This window comes from Plecotus auritus (genome assembly GCF_963455305.1).
Source record: "Plecotus auritus genome assembly, chromosome: 7".
Classification (NCBI taxonomy): domain Eukaryota; kingdom Metazoa; phylum Chordata; class Mammalia; order Chiroptera; family Vespertilionidae; genus Plecotus; species Plecotus auritus.
The window spans coordinates 17474089-17495781 of NC_137774.1; the positions used below are offsets into that span (position 1 = coordinate 17474089).

General features: G+C 46.3%; 2 protein-coding genes across 21 annotated transcripts in view; both read right to left on the reverse strand.

Moving 5' to 3' along the window:
* ARSG (arylsulfatase G) overlaps positions 1-4889 on the reverse strand; it is a 94490-nt gene extending 89601 nt beyond the window's left edge. For both annotated transcript variants that reach the window (XM_080682290.1, XM_080682291.1), the window contains exon 1: positions 4610-4889. The gene's annotated coding sequence lies outside the window, so the exon portion shown is untranslated. The remainder of the gene's footprint in view (positions 1-4609) is intronic.
* An 817-nt stretch (positions 4890-5706) lies between these two features.
* Positions 5707-14325, reverse strand: AMZ2 (archaelysin family metallopeptidase 2). Of its 19 annotated transcripts, none has more exons than XM_080682301.1 (10): positions 14251-14316; positions 13664-13736; positions 13201-13376; positions 12440-12550; positions 11932-12193; positions 11474-11647; positions 11251-11379; positions 8138-8301; positions 6888-7064; positions 5708-5960 (listed from the first exon to the last, which is right to left on the reverse strand). In XM_080682301.1, the coding sequence occupies exons 5-10, from the start codon at positions 12191-12193 to the stop codon at positions 5805-5807; spliced, it is 1062 nt and encodes a 353-aa protein (XP_080538427.1). In that variant the 5' UTR covers positions 12440-12550; positions 13201-13376; positions 13664-13736; positions 14251-14316; the 3' UTR covers positions 5708-5804. The 19 variants fall into 19 exon arrangements, with proteins under 19 accessions (XP_080538433.1, XP_080538427.1, XP_080538423.1 ...); XM_080682297.1 differs by having other exon boundaries at positions 13285-13376; positions 14251-14311; XM_080682304.1 differs by having other exon boundaries at positions 11911-12193; positions 13285-13376; positions 14251-14294.
* Positions 14326-21693: the final 7368 nt, after the last annotated feature.

Below are 21693 nucleotides of genomic sequence, written 5' to 3' on the forward strand. Positions count from 1 at the left end.
TCCATGTGAGGATAACGGGTGGGTTACTTGCTCCTACGTACTGAATCTTACTCTGCAGGTGATGGGCCATGCTCGCTGCTCCATCCTCATTCATCTTCACTGTTGGTTTATGACAACTCAGGGGGAAACAATATCACAAGCCTAGTTTGGTTACAGGTACACAAAGCTTGAATATTTCTCTGCACTGACATGGAAGTGGCATCGTTCAGGACCACCTGCTACATTCTGTACAGAATTTTATCGGCCACCGGCACAGGACAATCTGTAAATCTCGGGGGGCGGGGGGGGGAAGGTGGAACAGGAAATGACAAAGGGTTCGTCCAAAAAAGACACCGCAAACAAGGTGGATGTAGCAGACCGGTCCCTGCTCGAGAAGGACACTGAGCTTGTGACGGTGTTGCAGACTTACACGACTTCAGCACTTTATAAGCCTTTTTACTATGAATGTTAAATACAGTTTAATATTTATAACTGATTTCTGAGCTCCGTGCTCTACGTCCATTCTGTTAACTGCATGGAAAAAAATGTATGCCAATTCCAGTTTGTCAATAATCAAGGTTTTCAATGTTTGGAAGAAAATTAAAACGGGATTGCTGATTTGTTCTGTACTAGGGACATTCTGGTACTTCTAGATTTGTAATAAATATATAGCTTTTTTTATTTAAAGGGATTGATTCGTTTTTTTTATTGACTCAGCATTCATTGTTTGATCCAATTATAGCTATAAAAACTTTTCTGAAAAAATTTTTTAACTCTACTAGAGACACACAAACACTTCCAAGAAGTGTTTGCTGAATTTATTTCTTGAATGAAATACATGAATGAAATTATATCATAGTAGCCACAGAGTAATAGCTAAGCCTCTCAACTGTTGTAAGTGGAAAGAGTTAAGACTATTCAGTTATAGACTAATCCTAAGAACTGCTCTCCTAAGTAGCCAGCGCCGACTCTCCAGGCCAGGGGCTGGTGAACTTTTTCTGTGAGGATCCAGATGGTAAATAAGGCTCTGGGTGCTGTGAGGCCTCTGTCACAGCTATTCAACTCTGCCGTTGTAGTGGGAAACTAGCCATAGACAGACAAAACTCCTGGACCAGATGGCTTCACAGTTACATTTTATCAAACACTCAAAGAAGAATTAACACGGACCCTTCTCAAACTATTCCAAAAATTTTAAGAGAAGGAAAGACTCCGAAGCTCATTTTAAGAGGCCAGCATTATCCTGATTCCAAAACCAGAGAAAGACATTACAAAGAAAGAAAACTGTAGGCTAATCTCCCTGATGAACATAGATGCAAAAATCTTCCAACAAAATATCAGCAATACGTTAAAAAGATCATACACCACGATCAAGTGGGATTCTTTTCTTGGGATGCAAAGTTGGTTTAATATCTGCAAATCAATGAATGTGATACACCACGTAAACAAAACGAAGGATAAAAATCGTATGATCAATTGGTGCAGAAAAAGCACTTGATAAAATTTAGCACCCATTTATAATAAAAACTCTCAGCAAAGTAGAAATAGAGGGGACATACCTCAATATAATGAAAATCATACAGTTTATGACAAACTCAGAGCTAACGTCATACTCTGTGGGGAAAAACTGTTTTCCTCAAGATCAGGAACGAGACAGGGATGTCTACTGTCACTCCTATTCAAGACAGTCCTGGAAGTTCTGGCCACAGCCATTGGACAAGAAGAAGAAATAAAGGGTTCCAAATTGGAAAGGAAGAAGTAAAACTGTCATCATTTGCAGATAATATGATACTATCTGTAGAGAACCCTAAAGATTCCACCAAAAAACTACTAGAACTCATAAATTCAGTAAAGTAGCAGGATACAAAGTTAATATTCAGTGATTGGTTGCATTTTTACACACCAATAATGAAATATCAGAAAGACAAACTAAGAAAAACAATCCCATGTACAACTGCATAAAAAAAAACAAAAACATAAAATACCTAGGAAAAAATGTAACCAACGGTGCAAAAGGCCTGTACTTGGAAAATTATGAGATACTAAAGAAAGAAATAGAAGAAAGGCACAAATAAATGGAAGCATATACTGTGCTCATGGATAGAAAGAATTAATATCATTAAAATGTCCAAACTATTCAAAGCAATCTATAAATTCAATGCAAACCCTATCAAAACACAAAGGGCATTTCCCACAAAACTAGAACACATAATCCAAATATTTATATAGAACCACAAAAGACCCCAAATAGCCACAGCAACCTTGAGGAAGAAGAACGAAGTTGATGGCAACACACTACTTAATATCATAGAAACAGACCCACAGACCATCTGGCTGGTGTGGCTCAGCCTGTGCACCGAAGGGTCTCAGGCTCGTTCCCAGTCAGGGCGCACATGAAAGGCAGCCGATCGATGTCTCTCTCTTCCTCTCTCTCTCACTAAAGTCAATAAAAACATTTAAAAAAAAAAAAAAGAGAGAGAGAGACAGAAAATGGTTTTCAAATCAGGGTTCCCATAGTCCAGGTCACCACTGACGTTCATGGGAGGTATTTATTATACTTACATTTCTGCATGCCTCAACTATTCTAAAATTCCTAAAGAAATGGTCACGAATCCTTATTTTTAACATGCTCCCAGAGATGAGGCTCTCTAACAGGGATCTGGCATTTAGAAGCATTTCCTTTAAATTCTTAAGTGGTAATGAACACTACTTTAAGTGACTACCTTGAAGTCACCTCGGGCATGTTACATGCTTAAAGGTCACTCCGACAAGTACACATTGTATTGATAAAGGCGATGTCCTTGTCTTCGGATTTGTCTTGGGCACAGATGTTAATAGAAGTGAGGGCTACAAGCGCCAACAGGTGGGCCCGCCACTGTCTCATAAGTAAGGAGCCTAGTGCCCTCTGGTGTTCTGTTTCTGTATTGACTGCCTCAGGGTGCAGAACAAGAAAAGGGACAAGTTCAACTTGCAACTTCACTCTTCATGTTAAATAACCTCTCATATCCAAATCGTAAGTACTGCAGTGACTACGAATTCCTTAAGGGTAAATTAGATACCAAAACTGGTATCCCAAACCTCTATCTATAAAGGCTTTAAAAAATACATACACATATATATACACACACACACACACACACACATATTTTATCGATTTCAGAGGGAGAGACAGAAACATCAGTGATGAGAGAGAATCTTGGATCAGCTGCCTCCTGCACACCCTCTACTGGGGACCAAGCCAGTCATGTGCCCTAACCTGGAAATTGAACTGTGACCTCCTAGTTCACAGGTGAAGGCTCAACCACTTAGCAAAGCCAGTGGGGCTCCATGATGTTTTTTTAAAAAATGTCTCAAATGGCAGCAAATGCTTTCCTGGATATTGAATCTCTTTTTAAAAAATATATATTTTTATTGATTTCAGAGAGGAAGGGAGAGGGAGAGATAGAAACATCAACGATGAGAAAGAACCATCAATCAGCTGCCTCCTGCACGCCCCCCACTGGGGATCGAACCCGCAACCTGGGCATGTGCCCTTGGTCAGAATCGAACTTAGGACCCTTCAGGCCGTCGCTCTATCCACTGAGCCAAACCAGCTAAGGCGGAACCTCTTTTTTTTTTTTATGTTAAAGCAAAGTATTCTGATTTCTCTCCCTTTGAGCAACCCCAGCGGCCCTACTTAAGAGAAAAGAGGTTGAAAAAGAGTTTAACCTTATGACCCCTTTTATAAACAACTGGGAGAAAATGGTAGGTTTCCAGCTTGTGGTACTTTATTTCGGATGAGGTCATGCGGCACAGAGAAAACAAAGCCCGACTGGGAACAGGGAGACTGGGATCTGGTTTCATTGCTGCCACTGGGGCCACCGCACACAGTTTCCTTAGCTGCCGGGCTTGTCTCCCCCGCGGAAGGGACTCCGCAGCGCTCACAGGATTAACACTCACGGTTCTGCTCTCCAAACGTGAAAACGCAGGTAAAGGAAATACCACACCTTTGGCAATAGCCAGAGAGCAACAGCAAGACCCAGGAGTGAACCAGGGCCAAGCCTGAGGCCCTGCCGGGGTTCACACCCTTGCTGCCTTAATGTCAACACACACTGTACAGCCCGTAGGGGTGGGGGGTGGGGGGCCCGCAGGACCTTTTCCTTAAAAAAAGTTTTTCTCTCCCATTAATTCAACTTCACAGGCACATCCTTCCCTGGAGACCACAAGGCGGTCCTCACCCGGAGCTGGGCGTCCAGGAGCAGCCCCAGCCGCCGGCGTGGGGGGCACTTGGAATGCGCCCGCCTAACTGAGCCGCGCTGTGTGCATAACACACGGCCAGAACCTGAAGACTTAGGTCAAACAGAATGTAAATATCTCAGTAATGGGTACACGCATCACACGTTGAAATAATAGTTTGGATATGTTGAATTAAATAAAATGCATAAATAAACTGAAATGCATTTCACCTGCCTCCTTCTGTATTGGCTCACGTGGTTACCAGAAACATTTTAATGACGTACGTGCGTGGCTCATTATATTTGCATTGGACGGTTCTGCTCTAGGTTATCCATCGGAACGGAGGAAGGGACCTGAGACTCACACTCTCTCGGAAAGCACTGTTTACATGCTCTCCCCATGACGTGATCCCACTTACTGCTCGGCGGCGGCCTCGCCATACGGGTTTCCCAAGGCCTCCTGGGGGGTGCCGCCGACTGGAGCCGGGACACGTGGGCGCGGCCCAGAGCTCCCCTGCGCGGCGGCAGAGGTCCCAGTCCCAGGGGAGGCGGAGTCCCCAGCCTGCGCTCCGGCCGGCCGCTGGGGGAGGAAGTCCCGGTGTCGGAAGGCGGGGAGCAGCTGAGACGCCGCCGGCTCACAGCAGCTGGTCCGGGCTCCCCGCTCCGGCACAGCACGGACAGCTACGCCGCTTCCTGTGGGGGCAGGGCCAGCGCAGGGCGGGCGGAGGGCCAACCCAGCCTGCCGGCGTTCAGCTTGCTGCTCCCAAGAGGATGCCAGCCCGCCCCCGGGTCCTCTGAGGGTTCGAAATTGAAAAGTATTCAGATCAGGTGAGTTTGCGGCCCCAAGAACAAGCTGGGGGACTAGACTCTAAATAGGATCTTTGCCACCTTCTATTTAAACCACCGCCCACCCCCCTTCACAGTCTTGGCAGAATGAAATGTTAACACTTAATCCTTCCCTTGACCCGAGAGATAACTACTAATTCCACCCGCACCAAAGTGCATAGCATTTCGGACTCAATTTTCTTCATTCAGCATTTGCAGAACAAAACTTACATGGATTTCATGTTTAGCAACTACGAAGATTACGGATAGGGCATAAAATATAGTTGCAATAAACAAATCTTAACCCTAAGAAATTGCCCAAAGATACACACAACTCACTAGTTATACACAACATTTAGGTGATGGTTGCTGAATAAATGCCTGTTACATGAAACTCATGTTTGTCCAAGTTTTAAAAGACTAAATGACTTGTTTCTTTAACAGATCTTTTTCCTGCTCTCACAGTGCAGAGTAGGTACAAATGGGCATTACATATTGTCCACATAATTGTAACCCCAATACCACACCTCTGCCCAGTTAGAGTTCATTTAGCATTGTAACTACAGGCATACCTTAGAGATATTGGGGGTCCGTTTCCAGACCACAGCAATAAAGGGAATATTGCAATCAAGTGAGTGACATCAATATTTTGGGGTTCCCAGTGCATATAAAAGTCATGCTTACCCCATGATACAGGGCAGAATCACTAAACAGTTTATTCCAATGAAACACTCCATACAAAAGAAAGCATAATGTGCAAGTATTTTAATTACTCCTATTTGAAGGTTCTTATTTTTGGACAACAGCAAGGCATTTTATTATCCACTCTTTCCACTCCTTAAAGGCTTCCACAGGTTTGGGCAAATTCACATTACCATCATGACCATGTTTCGGAGTAACTCGGGGCATGTCAGCAGATTCATCATCAATCCACCTCACCAGTGCCTTGAAAAGAAGAAAAGAGATTAATATTTTAACAAAGCACAGCAAATAGTTTTAGGCAAGAGAAAAACACTGGCTTCTAAATCAGATTCTTTGAATCGGTGACACAGATTACCCATAAAGATGTTCCATTTGATAAAGATGGTTATGAATATGAAAAGAACATTATGCTAACATACTGAGTGAACGAATATACCCCCAAAATATGCTATGATGATAAATTACAGTCACATATGCATAGGAGAAAAGATGAAAAATACACTAATCCTCACAGTTTTTTAGGGTGGGAAAATATTGTTTTTTCAACTTGCCAAATGTCCCACAAGGCATTAAATTATGCTTTTGATTTGATGTGAATGCATACACATAGGTTAAGTGTACTCACAGCTAAGAGTAGACATATGAAGGTACATGTAGACGTGTAATGCAGTTACCTGAATGGGTAGTTGTACCATGAGTAGTTTTGATGTTTGTGGGCATGTGAGGACACACATACCTTCACACACACTGAGATTATATATTTCCCTTCTTCCTTCTCAAAATCATCTTTTCGTCCTAATAACTATACCTCTGTCCCATATTTGGTAAGGTGAATCACCTCCACATTTTTATAGTTTTTAAAAAGGAACTTTGCACACACATCAACATTTACTCTGTTCTGAAGATTCAGGCTCTCTTGTCAAATGAATGGCAAATGCGGAAACCTCTTCCACCACTGCTCATGAACTACAACTGTAAGGCACTTGGAGGCAAGTCAAGTTTTTAAGGAGGATATTTCTCTCTCCTTTTTTTTTTTAACCACAGCTTCCTGCTTATCTCTGCACTAATTTCCTCTGATAAATGACAGCTCCAGAGAAGGGCCTAATATAAAACCATAGTTTGCTATTTATATAACCACTTCTCCCTTTTGAGGACCCCATCCCAATTTACTTTGTATCTTTCTACAATGTTGAAGCCAATAGCACATTGCAACTTGCGTAAACAGATAGGGCACAGATCTAGGGGGCGCCGGTCAGCTTCTTCCAAGTGGTTGGAGCCTTGCATTAGGCATGCAAGCCACTGGCAGTGTCGAAGTCCAAATATGTGTCCAATCTCGTGGGTTAAAGTCTGCAAGACATGCACATTGAGGCTTTATGGAGCCATCATCAACAGTAAGTTACACACCCCTGCTTTTCCTTACTTTTCTAAGAAACAGATTTGTAGGAATCAACTCCCTTACCATCATCCCCAAAACTTCAATCTGCCTGAGGACTTAACCCGTCATTTCCTTAAATGTCTTCCTGCTTTCCTCACTACACTTAACCACTTAATTACCCAGACCAGGGTTTCTCAATTCTGACACCACTGATACTTTGGGTGGGAACATTCTTGGGGGAAGCAGGCTATCCTGTGCCCTGAAGGATGCTTAGCAGCACCCCTGGCCTCTCCCTACTAGATTGCCAGTAGCATCCACACCCCAACTGTGACAACCAGAACTACCCCCCCACATGGCCAAATGATCCCTGGTGGTGAGACTGCCGCTGGGTGAGAGCCTGGGTAACCGTTTAAAGCCTGGGGCCCTTCCCCCAGAGATGCTGGGTCAGTGGGTCTGGAAGGAGGGGCTTGACCTGCATGTTAACAAGCAGATGAGGTGATGCTGATGCAGGGAATGTTCACTGAAAACACTGCTCTATGAGGTGATGTTCTCAAACCCCACAGATAGTACTGGTAGAAGCAGAAAAGCCTATGTCCTGACTATCGAAAATACGAGGAGACAGGCTTTCCCAGGAGCGGGGAGGCGGGGGGATGGGGGGAGACATCAGGAACTGTCAGTAGGAGGGAGCCTGGAGACCCAGAGGAAGGCCATCCTCCTTAACCCTCCAGGCCCCAGGAAGGCAGCTTCCCTTGATGGCCAACAGCAGCCTGAAAGGGTGGGCTACCTCCTCATACAGAATCTGGAATTAAACTAATGGTGAGGGTGTGGGCACAGCCACGGCTGCATATAACTAACAGGACAAAAAACGGGCACAGACACTGGACATTTCAGTATTGAGGTATCCGTTATTTCAGTCAAGCAACAGCCACCAAAAGTAGACAAGTGATACAAGCTCATTGGTGATATTACCTAGAGCGTGGATGTGCAGTGGAGGGAGTTAAGACCTCTTTACTAATAATCCTGTTAGATTTTGTAAACAACTCACCTTGCAGGACCGAAGCAGCAAAACACTAGTCATGTCAGGAGTGTAATAGTTATCGAACGCCGAGTAGTCATGCGGAGATTGCCTCTGCGGCGCCTTCACCTTGCCTTTGTAGCTTGAGCTGTAAAAGTCACCGCCATACCTGGCAAAGCTGAATATCCCCACACCTACGGAAAAAGGACAAGCGACAGCAGAATAACAGTAAGATTCCTGAAGGGCGTCCGGCCAGGGCGTGCGTGTCTTTCTGTACCCCTGCCTTCACAGAGTCCAATATGCTTCAGGTTTGCCAAGACAAAGGGGGACTTTGCCCCAGATTTTCCTCTCAAAACTCTCTTCTACTATCCAATGTGTCCTGGCTTGTGAAGCTCAATCGTCTTGAGGTCAAATTCTTGTCAAACTGGAAGTTATGGAGGGTTTAGTTTTCCCACAAAGTAAGTCTTTTTCTCAAAGAATAGTCCAAATAAGTACTCCAGAAAGAGCAATGAAAATGATCACACAAACAACACACGCTCAAGATTTTTCTCTTTAAGAACACGATAAAAAGCCGAGCCAGCTTGGTTCAGTGGTTAAGCGTGGACCTATGAACCAGGTCAGGTTCGATTCCCAGTCAGGGCACAGGCCCAGGTTGCGGGCTCGATCCCCAGTGTGGGGCGTGCAGGAGGCAGCGGTTCAATGGCTCTCTCTTCATTGATGTTTCTATCTCTCTCTCCCTCTCCCTCCCTCTCTGAAATCAATAAAAATATATTTCTTTAAACCCACAATAAACAGATCTCCATGACCTACGTGTCAGTGAGGGGGCCTTTCCTTCCCTCAGGCCACGCCCCTGAGGCCGTGGAGGCCATGCCCCGGCCTTTAGACAACAGACAGAACCTCTTCCTCTCCTTCCCCTCCTTAAGCACAGCACCACTCTATTACGTGGCTGGAGTCAGGGGACCAGAATAAACCTTCTTGTAACGGACTTCCTGTGTTAGGTCTTAGGCTTGTCTAAACCATCTTCACACACACGGAGGACAGAGTATGATTTTCAACTCATTCTAATGAGGATTGCCTTATAATCTGACTTGTTTACATTCCCACTTTTCTTTAGGCCTCTCTTCCAGTTCTTACTTGAAAGTCATGAGGAGCCTTTTTGTTACGGAAATGATTTCATAGTAAGTTTGTCTGATCCAACTTGATTCACAAAAAATCTTCCTTGGACAGTGTCCACTGGTATTTGAAATTTAGGGAGAAGAAAACATTCTGGCAGTTAAGAAAACTGAATCTACTCATGTGTCACAAGTAACCTCCTCTGGCCAAAAAGTGTGGGCGTGTTTTACTACAATACCTTTAGTAAGAACATTTCGGAGGAATGCTTCCTAATGATTCTACAGACAGAAGACTGTTTTCTTTATAATTAAAAATGTCTCAGTTTAAAAGCACAAATCTGTGTAAGCCTGGAGAGAATAAAGTCACTTTGTAAACTTGGCAGATCAAGGCTGCTAGCTTGCTACTATTTCTTGTATGTGATGCAATATTTATGAAACTTAAGAAAACTAAAGTAGAAACATTTTGGAGGAATGCTTCCTGACCTCCTCAAATGTACAAGATAAATGAGCCAGCAATCTATAATAATAAAAGCCTAATACGCTAATTAGACCGGACAACCGGATGACCTTCGGACGAAGCCAGGGCAGCCACAGCGAGGGCCAAGGCAAGCCGCCGCGGCTGCGAGGGCCGAGGTCCTTGCACAAATTTCGTGCATCAGGCCTCCAGTATCTACATAAATAGTTTTAATTTTTTAAAATTTTTCCATCTCTACCAGGTTAAAAATAAAAGGAGAGAAAACAATTTAGCTCATACAAGTTCATTTTTGATAGAAAGGCAGCGCAATTCAGGAACACAGCAGTGACCCAAGTCTCCAAGAGAGTGTATTGGTAGGGTCCTGGGGAGAGTGGGGGCCATAAGAAGATAATAGAGGATTGAGGATGAAGAGGTAGTGCCCTGGGCCCCTACTTCAGATGAATGGGTAAGAGGAGATAGCTAATAGAAACATTTGTCAGAGGGAGGCTAACATGTGATCCAGGCAGTACATACACTTGGTATCATAAAGTACAGTCCTGGTACTTGCCCACCATCCCCAAAACACTAATGGACAACCACTCCCCTTAGTTCTCTGGACCTTTCCCCTTCAAACGGGTCTCTGAGCCTGGGGAGAAGGGTAGAGAAATAAGAGCAAAAATTGACATGAGGGCCCTGGCTGGGTGGCTCCGTTGGCTGGAATGTTGTCCCAAACACCACCAAGAGGTTTTGGGTTCAATTCCCAGTCAGGGCACATTCCTAGGTTACAGATTCAGTCCCCAGTTGGGATACGTACGGGAGGCAACCAATTGATCTTCCTTCCTTCCTTTCTTCCTTCCTTCCTTCCTTCCTTCCTTCCTTCCTTTCTCTCTCTCTCTCTCTCCTCTCTAAAATCAATAAATATATCTTAAAGTGAAGATTTTTTAAAAAATGGATGAGTAGGAGAACAGAAAACAAAAAAATATATATGATTTTCGCCCTAACAGGTTTGGCTCAGTGGATGGATTGTCGGCCTGCAGACTGAAGGGTCCCAGGTTCAATTCCGGTCAAGGGCACATGCCTGGGTTGCGGGCTCGACCCCCAATCAGGGGGTGTGCAGGAGGCAGCCTATCCATGATTCTCTCTCATCATTAATGTTTCTCTCTCTCTCCCTCTCTCTCTGAAATCAATAAAAGTATATTAAAAATATATATATGATTTTCTTCTGGATCCTTGCCCACCCCCAATATTACCATGCAGGGTCTCTAATGAGTCAAAGTTTACTATATCTCCAATCACAGACTGGTTTACTTTTAAAAATAAAATAACAAATTATTTTCTTTTAAAATAAAATAACACACAGGACAAGCACATACTTATAAAGCAATCTGTGGCTACTCCATCTATGCAAAATGACTACAAAAAGAGTTAAAAAAACAATTAAGCAAGATTTTCACTGACGTTAATGAGAGCTCAAATATCCTTCATCAAAATTATTATGGAATTTTTTCCCTTTTTACAGCATCTTCCAATATTCTCAAGTTCAGGAAGTTTCTACAAACAATGCCAAAAAGGAATACCATCTGTCAAAGAGGCCTGTCCAAAGACAAAATTCCAGGAGTCTCTCGGGTAAAGATCAATCATTGTTACTCCCACAATGCAGAAGGCATCTTCAGGTTTCTTCTTTTTTAAGAAGTGCAGGATGTGCCCTATTCAAAAAGATACGTACATGTGTTATATATATCCACACCCTGGGCATCCACATCCTGGACCCAGTTACAATTGTGAAGTTGTTTAATTCACCTGCATGTATTTGTAGGTTCTTCGTGTTATCATTGACTCTAAAGGCACACCGTGTTGCAGAGACAGGAACTGGTTCTAGGAGTTTCACTGTCAAGCCGTAGAAAAATGCTTCACAGTAGCCCTTGAGCCATTTAACATATTCTTCACTGACAACTCTGGTATTTCCTAGAGATCCTATAACATGGAAGAAAATTTAAAGACAGACGTTAGGATGATTAAAATACTCCATCTATAATTATGGATTGGAATTAGAAACCAATTAAATCTAAATTTTCAAAACACCTTTATCATTCAGTAACACGAATATGACTTAGAAACAAAATGTCTTCTTTTAAGGCAGTTTGGCTAAAAACTTCCACTACTGAATGAGAGGAACAGCCCAAACTACCCCTGGCAACGGCACAACCAAACCAAATGCAGCATATTATAGGCTATACCAATGCACTGTATATAAATACTGTGTTTCTCTCGAGAGGGTGTCTTTCTGGAAGGATCACTGAAAAACGCTTCAAAGTCTTGGGGAGGCTCAGGATGGGAGGTGATCCAATCTGACTGAGAATGCAAGGTGATGGGCCCAAAGAGATCACTGGCTGGTTGAAAGGCTTCGTTCATCAAACGCCGTTCTGCCGCACTGAACTTCTCATACTGGGACACAAGTGCTGGGTTCTTTGAGATGAGAGCTGTTCTAAGTGTCTGTTCCGAGTGCCGTACTGTTCTCATCTATCAAGAAGACCAAGCTAGTCAAACATAAAATGTATATCCACGCCGGAGACTTCAATCTATCTATCCTCCACGTATGTCTCTAATTTCTCCCAAAATGGAATGTCTGACTACCGTATTTTTCCATGTATAAGATGCTATTTTTTTCTAAAGTCGTTAGACTGAAAATCGAGGTGTGTCTTATACACGGAAGTCAGCCACGGGAGGGGGGGGGGGAGAGCCGTGCAGGTGTGTAGCTGCCCATACCTTGTCAAACAGGCTTCCTCCAATCACGAGCCTTATTGTTCCTGATGTCAGCTGATGCCGTAATTGGAGGTGGAGGTGGAGAGTGCAAAGATGCAACAGGGACCGAGTGTTCTGAGCCCATAAAGATGTCAAAAAATAAAAAGATAAATACCGGTAAGTGATGGTCTTACTCTGCAAAATTCAAACTGAATATAATCAGCTATGCAAGAGCATGGAAATAGAGCTGCACAGAGACAATTTGGACCTCCTCCCAATGAGTGTATGATCAGACAATGGAGAAAACAGGAAGAACAACTCCTTAAGATGCCAAAAAAGAAGAAGGCCTTAAGAGGAAAACCAGCAAAATGTTTATAATATTGATTTCTTAATTTTGGGTTGGAAAAGTGGGGAGTGTCTTATACATGGGGGTGTCTTATACACAGAAAAATACAGTACTTATGCCTTAGAGGGGCCACACCAAAGTACAGTTTGCTTTCCCCATTTCCAATCAATTTCTTGGGGAGGGTATCTGACAAAGTGGAAAAAAAAAATCATGAAAATAATTCCTCCATCTCTTATGGAACCTGACCCCATTATAAAAACTGGTGGTAATCCATAAGAGCATGACCTGATTTCTACTTTCCTTTTGTCTCCTGGGTAATAACAGTGATATTATGAGTTGACTCAGTAAGGCCACATGAGAAATACTCATCCTTCCCAACGTGACTCAGAGGTGTCCAAGACCAAACAGAGAAGCAATGTAAGAACGGCCAGTTCTGTACCTGAACTGCAGCCACTTAGGGTTATGGTCTCGAGGTCATGTCACCCTGGGGAAGACGTCAGTGACAAGCAGAAGCCAGACTCACAATGACAGGTCTCTTCCGCTCACATCCTGTTTTTAGGTAGAGCTTTCATCCTTTCCTTTGAATGGGGCAAACAGCTGTTCCGCCACGAGGCTCTGTGAGTTAGGAAAGGAAAAAATGGGATATTTATGTCTGGAACCCATCATATTTTCTAACTATCTGTAGAGTTTTCCAGCTTATAGACAACTGATGGGAAAATTTAAGTTCATGGCTGTTCTGGCTGGATATCTGAATCCTGGGGTTTAGAGTGTGGGCGAAATTCCCAAACTGGTCTCTACCGTCAAAGCTCTGATCAGAGCACAGAATCACCCTCACCGCCCCACAGCTGGGCTGAAATCGGACAAAATATGAAGCAAGATGTGCCCTCCTGTATTCTTCCTACCTTTAGCAACACTTCCCATCGAAGTGTTTACATGTCAGGGCTTGGTCGGGAAAGCGTGCGGGGTGCCTTAACCCTAATATTAAACAGGTAGAGTTAAAAAAAAAAGAAGAAGAAGAAGAAGAAGAAGAAGAAGAAGCAGCTCAATATTAAAAAGTCTCCCGGACCTACTCTGGGTGGAGCCTCAGGGGGCAGGATAGGGTCGCCCCGGTGGGCTGCGGGCCTGCGATCCTGCCAGCGCTAAACCAGCACAACCCGGGCAACCGGGACAAGTTGGTCACCAGAGCTGGTTGCCTATAGCAACTGGCGTCTGGAGCTCGTCCCCGAGCAGGCGCGACGGGGTGCCCGACTGGGGGCGGTGGGGGAGTCCCCGGGGACTCTCGCTACGTCTTTTCTCCCAGAGGAGCCTCCGCACAGGCCGGGCCTTCCTCCCGGGAGACACCTCCGCCCCCGCTGTCCTCCCAGCTTCCGCCGCGGCTGCCCCTCCCACATCCTCATCCCTCAGCACCGACCGCGACCGCCCCCTTCGCTACCACCCGGTGGCGCAGCCCAGGGGCCCAGGCCCGGGTACGACGCCGCCGCCGCAGTACCTGCATCCCGCCCGGCCTCCCCGTCGCCAGACCGCCCGCCAACCGCGGCGAGCCCTGCGCGCTGGCGCATTGCGCTCTGCACCTTGCCCCGCCCCCTCGCGCAAGGCCCCGCCTCGCCCTTGCCACGCCCCTTAGCGTACAGCTGTCTCTCCGCGATCAGTCCAAGTGCTAACAAGCGCTGCCCTTGTCGCCCAGAGCAGAAGAGGGTCGCCTGGCCCTGGGGGAACCAGCCCCCCGCGGTCGCCTTTCCTCCGGGGCCCTCGCGGGGCGCCGCCTCTAGTCCCTAAGGGCCGCGCTGGGCCGGGGGGACGCCGGAGCGAGGCCTCGCCCTTCGTCGAGGCCGCGGTTTCCCCTGGGGCCGCGCCGGGGTTGTGGGTTTTGCATGTTTGTGAATGTGCTCGGCGGGCCGTGGGTTTGAAAAGTGACTAATTTAACCAGCCTGGCCCAAAATAAGTCAGCCGTGACCGGAGGCTGACGCACAGCCTCAGCACGCGCTCCCCGGCGCCGTCACCCCTGTACTTTCCCTTTACTTGGTTGCAGCGACTGCAACAGTGGGGCGCACGGAAGCGCCGGCCACAACCGCGACGAGCAGGTGCAGCGCGCCGAGGGCGGGCGGCGCGGAGGCGGTGTCCGGGCCCGATGACGCCTGCAGGGTTTCTCTCCACCCAGGGGAAGCGTCCCGCGGTGTCTCACTGCGTCGGCCGGAGCGAGGCTGGGAATGGACGTCAGGACCGAAGTAGCTCTGTGGCCTTGGGTAGGCCACTTAACCTTCTGGGCCTCGCGGGTCGCATGGGGAAGAGGAGAGGAGAGAGCTCTGGTCCCTAAGGCTCCCTTCAGCCCTGGAAGTTGAGTGTATCAAAGCAGAGGACCCTCCGACCCGCCGGTCTACAGCCCCCCTGTGCACCCCAGTGACCATCAAACGTTAGGACATGGTGGATGGTCAGGCTGGCTAATGCCGCGGAGTGCTGCCAAGGACAAACCGTGACCAAATGGGCATCCCCCCTCCAAACAAGCCCAGCCTCCCCCATAACCTCCTTCCTATCCAGCTCAGTCCGTTCTTCCCCAGGTTTGTCCCATGCACTCCATTCAGTTCCTCAGAGCCACTTGCTACAAAGGAAGCCCTAGTCCATTGGATTCTCTTCCAAGACCTTCACCTTAAGGGAGACCCAGCGTTTCCTCCCTGGTCCTCACTTCTTACCTCTCAGCCTTCACTCATATACGCTCCTAAGCCGTGTTTTTCATTTCTAAGCCACTGTCCTACGACTACACAGTAACTTCTATTCTTTTGAAGTTCAGGACATTTTACCATACTCTGGTGTTTCTTCATCCAAATCCCTTTTCCCAAGCTCCAGCAAGGAAACATACACTGTCCAACGTTAAAAAAGAACACTTGTAACAAAATTGGAAGGCTACAGAAAGCAGGAGAGAAATGCAACATATATATGGCAAATGATGGATTTAAAAGTGGCTTTACAAAGCAATAGGGAAGAGCAAAGAACATAAATGTAAAATGAGCAAAGGACACAGACAGACAATTTGAATGATTCATTAACGTGTTCAATTTCACTAATAATTATAATAAAACGATAACCACTCTAATGCTTTTTCTTACCCATTAAATTGACAAAGCTATTTTGAAATAATTTCAAGCTTACAGAAAAGCAGCAAGAATAGTATAAAGAATAACTACATAGCCAAAACCGGTTTGGCTCAGTGGATAGAGCGTCAGCCTGCGGACTCAAGGGTCCCGGGTTCGATTCCGGTCAAGGGCATGTACATTGGTTGCGGGCACATCCCTGGTGGGAGGTGTGCAGGAGGCAGCTGATCGATGTTTCTCTCTCATCGATGTTTCTAGCTCTCTCTCCCTCTCCCTTCCTCTCTGTAAAATATCAAAAAAAAAAGAATTACTATATAAAGAATTACTTCATCCAGATTCCCCAACTGTTAACGTTTTACCTCACTTGCTTTCTCTCTCTCTCTCTCTCTCTCTCTCTCTCTCTCTCTTTCTATATATATATATATATATATATATATATATATATATATATATATACACACACACACACACATACACACATACACACATACTAGTGGCCTGGTGCACGAAATTCGTGCACATTAAAAGGGGATTAATTAGAGGAAATAATTTAATATTGCTATTTGCCCTTTCTCTATAATAGAAGTGTCAGAGATGAAAGAAAATTAGTAAAATGTATATGAAAACCTTCCTCCTGTCAGAGTCTGGGGCGCACCACAGGACCCAGAGTCAAGTCCCTGCTCACCCACATGTGCCTCAAAATCGCGTCAGACCCAGACCCAGCTGGCCCCCGCCCCCATTGAGCTAGATCCAGACCTGGCCAGTCCCACCCTTGTCAAGCCCCACAGGCAGGAGACGTAGCCTCAGGTCCCCTGTCAAGCCCCGCTGGGTGGGGGGCGTGGCCTGAGTTCTCCCGACCCAGCACTGGGGGTGCACCTTGAGGTCCCCCGTCAAGCCCCGCTGGGTGGTGAGCACAGCCTGAGGTCCCCTGTCAAGCCCTGCCAGGCAGGGGGCCGCAGCCTCAGGTCCTCTGGCCTGGTGCTGGGGCAGGGGGTGCAGCCTGAGGTCCCCCAGCCTGGTGCCGGGGTGGGGGGGGCGTGGCCTGAAGTCCCCTGTCAAGCCCCACCTGATGGGAGGCATGTCTTGAGGTACCCTGGCCTGGCGCTGGGGCAGGGGGAGCAGCCTGAGGTCCCCTAGCCCAGCACCAGGACGGGAAGCACACATTGAGGTCCCCCATCAAGCCCCACCGGGCGGGGGGCATGGCCTCAGGTCCCCTGGCCTGGTGCCAAGGTGGGAGGCGTGGCATGAGGTCCCCTGTCAAGCCCAGCCAGGCAGGGGGGCGCAGCCTCAGGTCCCCTGACCCAGCACTGGGAGTGCACCTTGAGGTCCCCTGTCAAGCCCAGCTAGGCCAGGGAGTGCAGCCTCAGGTCCCCTGGCCTGGTGCTGGGGCAGGGGGCGTAGCCTGAAGTCCCCCGTCAAGCCCTGATGGGCAGGGGGTGCGGTCTGAGGTCCCCTGTCAAGCCCCACCTTGAGGGGGGCGCAGCCTGAGGTCCCCTAGCCCAGCACCAGGATGGAAAGTGTACCTTGAGGTCCCCTGTCAAGCCCTGCCGGGTGGGGGATGCAGCCTGAGGTCCCCTGTCAAGCCCCACAGGGGCGGGGGAGGACATAGCCTCAGGTCCCTGCTGATTGCTCATTAAGGCTCCTTATGGGAACTTGGCTTCAGCTGTGGGTGCAGCCATCGTTGTGATGGAGTGATGGTCAATTAGCATTAGCATATCCCCTCTTTATTATATAGGGGAGATATATATATATATATATCTCCTATAGGGGATATATATATATATCCTATCTAATATATATATATATATATATATATATATATATATATATATTTTTTTTTTTTTTTTTTTTTTTTTCCTGAACCATTTGAGAGTAAGCTACAGATATGATGTCCCTTTACTCCTAAATACTTTAGTGGATATTTTCTAAAACCCAGTACACTTTTATAAACAACTATAGTACAATTAAAACATATCAGTATAAACTCAGGTTTTAATTGTGGCCCTTCAGCCTCCCCCAATCCATTTTCTGTACAGTCTCTGAATTTTACTCACCTTGTCATTCCACTAATTACAAATTCATTTAGATTAATAATCAATCTATCATTCACTTTCCCATAGTTCTTTGGTTTCACTTAAGAATGACTAAGTATATGAAAATATCCAAGTACATGTTGTTAAAAGCAAAGTGGTACTGACGGGGTTGTAGTGAGAAGTAGCAACCCCCACCCCACAGGCCAGGTTCCAAGGGGCTTCCGATGTCAGCTCCTCAGCTGTTTCCCTGGTATTTAGCTTTCTAAGCAGTGGGTGTGTAATGAGATTTCTGGATCTGTTGACTTAAGGTAGTACCTGTTGATTTATTGCCATGATAGATGGGGACTGAACTCTCATACATCCTCCCACTTCCCACCTCTCATTCTTCTCAATGTACTTACATCACATATTTTGATCAACTCTAGAGTCAGTGTATAGTTTATGATGATCATGCAAACATTGCTCACCATAGAACCAAGTAGTAGACGGTGGCTTTGCCCTCTTTCTTGTAGAACTCTTTATTTTTTGCCTGGAGTTCATAATCATTTCTGTTATTTGTTTTTCAATTATAAAAGATTCATTTGCTTAGTGTCTGATGATCTCCTCTCTTAATTCTTTTTTTTTTTAAATGCTTCATCATCTCTTGTCAGTAATATTTTCTCCATAGCCCAAGCACGATGGTTCCATTTTTTCTTTTTCTGGGAAACTCCATTCTGGAGTGCTCCATCCCCCTGTCCAATCTGAGCTGGTCCTCTCTGGGTTATCACCCTGGGACTGCAAGGACACTCTGCTCTGTTGGGTCCCCGGTTTCTTAAATTGTGTGTCCTCCTGTTGTTGTTTTTTTGGTTTGTTTGTTTTTTCACCTTTGATTGCAATAGCACATGCCCCGCCCCCCCCGAACCATCTATATATATAAAAGCCTAAGTGACCAAACGACCAGTCAACCAGTTGCTATGATATGCACTGATCACCAGGGGATAGACCCCCAACGCATAGAATCGGGCTCCCTCCTGTCTGGATGGGGCCAAAACAGGGTATCCGACATCCCCTGAGGGGTCCTGGATTGCAAGAGGGCACAGGTTAGGCCAAGGGACCCCACTGGTGCACAAATTCATGCACTGGGTTTCTAGTTAGAAATAAAGATACATAGAGACAAATATTGTGAAATCTTGCATATGTGAAAATAGTTTTATTCTACCCTCATACTTGACTGAGAGTTTCCCTGGATTGGTATGGAATTTTAGGTTCATAATCTTTTTCCCTCAAAATTATGAAGAGTTTGTTGCATTTTCTTCTCACTTCTAATAATGCTATTTTTAATTCCAAATCCTTTCTATGTTACCTGCTTTTTTAAGGAAGATCTCATGGACTTCCCTTTATCTTTAGAGTTTAGAAGAACTCTGAGATTTTAACGTTCACATGTTTTTTTAAAGATGTGGGCTGGTCTGGGCCTTTCCCCCATTCATTTTGTTGCTCACTCAGTGGGCCCTTCAATCTTGAGACTTATCCTTCCAGTCTAAGAATTTTTGTCATAATATTTGTTTACAATTTCCTTCCCTCCATTTTTTTTTTGCTATTTTCTGACGTTTTCATCAACTATCTTCTTCCTTTTTTTAAAAATATATTTTATTGATTTTTTACAGAGAGGAAGGGAGAGAGATAGAGAGTTAGAAACATCGATGAGAGAGAAACATCGATCAGCTGCCTCCTGCACACCTCCTACTGGGGATGTGCCCGCAACCACGGTACATGCCCTTGACCGGAATCGAACCCGGGACCCTTCAGTCCGCAGGCCGACGCTCTATCCACTGAGCCAAACCGGTTTCGGCCTTCCTTTTCTTTTGAATATTTATTTTCAAACATTGTATTCTCCAATAGCCAAAAGCCCTTCCTTGTTCTGATTGTTTATTTTGCAGCCTTTCTCCTTTCATGGGTAAGATATCTCCGCTCAGCTCTCTGTGGATATTAACTACGCTACTGTTAACGTTTTGTTCTGCTGTTTGCTCTGTTATGCTCCCCTCCCCCCGCCCCCGCCCCCCGTTAGAACTTTCCACAAACATCTGGCGACCCTTGGCTATCTGTTGAGATTTCATCATGAGGCACAAAAAGCTGGTTGATGGTTCTGTGTGCATGAGAGTGGCGTATCCACTGTGGAGTTTCTCGGAGGTGGCCAGAGAGCCAGCTAAGTCACTGAGCGGAGATTGAGTACCTGGTGTCTGAACCCGGGACCATCCTGTTTGTTCCAAGGAAGGATTCTTTCCTAACTAACTGCCAGTGCTCTGGGCGCTGGGTGGTGTGAGTAGCCCCACTCATGAGTGTGCGGAGATTCTGCACTTTTAACCCCCTTTCCACACCCCCTCAACCTTACTGCCCACGACGACTCTCAAGGCTCACAACCAACCTATTTTAACATGAGAAAATAGGAGGAGGGTTTCAGTCACGCATCTGCTAGCATGAATTCATATCTGCTAGTTGGCTTCTTTAGCCCTGACCTGGTACCAGCTGAACGGAGGAAATGGTAGTCTAATTGGCCAGGAAGTGGGGACAGATGGGGAATTTGTGGTCAAGAGTCCCCCAGTAGGAGAGCCGTCCAGAGAATGGGGAGGGTGTGGTGCTGCAGGTTAGGGCACAGGGACCTGAATGCCACGAGGGAGGTGGAAGGCGGAAAAGGAAGTTAACTTACATTTAGATGGTGCTCATAGCCAGGGCTGTCGGTGGACAGCGAGAGTTGACTGGCTTTCTCCCTCCTGCCCTCAAAGGCCCAGCGCCCAGGGACCGTAGGGGTTAAATGGCGCCACGCAGTGAACCTGAGAACCGGTCACCCTGGGAAAACACCAGCTCCAAACAGGCACCTCACAAATGCTCTTGTGGACCACGTCCTGCTTGCACACTGAGGCTTGGTTTGCCCGTAATGGGCCAGCTCCGGCAGTGCCAGGGGAGAGGGGCCATTAGCAGAAATACAAAGCGAAAAGTCATTCAGTCCATTAGGTTAAAAGAGGGTTTTTCTATCTTTTATTATTTATGATTTGTGACTTCGGTTACCGTTTCCCGGAACAAACAGTTACAGTTTTATTTCAACTCACTGGTGCACACAGATGCTTATCATCAATCACGCTGCAGATTGCTAAGCAGTGGCTCCGGCCTCCGGGGCCGCGGCCGCTTCTGCAGTTCTCTGATATCTCATCAGGCAACTTGTTTTCTGTGCCAACAGTTTCCAAAAGCTCCCGCAATCTGGTGCCTGTGTGTGTATCTATGCATACACCTATGAGTGTCTCTATATTTACCTTGCAAGTGCATACAGTACACTCACAAAATGAGCAAAAGCAGGCATTAGTTTTTACTTTAAGAATGTCACTCCCCCCAAAACAGGCATTGGGGTCCCCAGAATCCTCCGCAGCATTGAGGACTCCTTGGGTGGGAGCTCAGACTGTTGGCTTGAGCGGAGGAAGAAGGGGCAGGTCAAGCAGCCTCGGTGACCTCTGGGGGTGCCGTGGGCGACTTCCCCAGTCACCGGTGAAGGACAGTTCCCGTGTTGAAACTCCATCTGAAATTCTGAGTTTTTCTCCCACGTTTCCCTTTTTCAGTCTCCACGAAGGCAGGGGCGGGGAGGCCTTAACTGAGACACAGACGAAAGAGGAAGTGTCTCAGCACTAACCAAACATAATAGAGAGCCCACTCAGTCAGTGACCTCTATGGAAAAACTGAAAACATCCTCGGCGTCCTTATAGACCTTCAGGGGGCGGGGGAGGGGGGGAGCTGCTGCCCAGAAGCAACCAGCTTCCCTCTGGCCGGGTCTTTGCTGGGAGCTGAGAA

What these genes read in the sequence shown, in the direction of transcription:
- AMZ2 (XM_080682307.1), bottom strand. Translation starts at nt 12,193, where the DNA reads ATGAGAACAGTACGGCACTCGGAACAGACACTTAGAACAGCTCTCATC. An exon ending in TATTTATATACAGTGCATTG is followed by an intron (nt 11,648 to 11,910) that starts GTATAGCCTATA and finishes TCCATGTTATAG; the next exon opens with GATCTCTAGGAAATACCAGA. An exon ending in ACATTGTAGAAAGATACAAA is followed by an intron (nt 5,961 to 6,887) that starts GTAAATTGGGAT and finishes CTTCTTTTCAAG; the next exon opens with GCACTGGTGAGGTGGATTGA.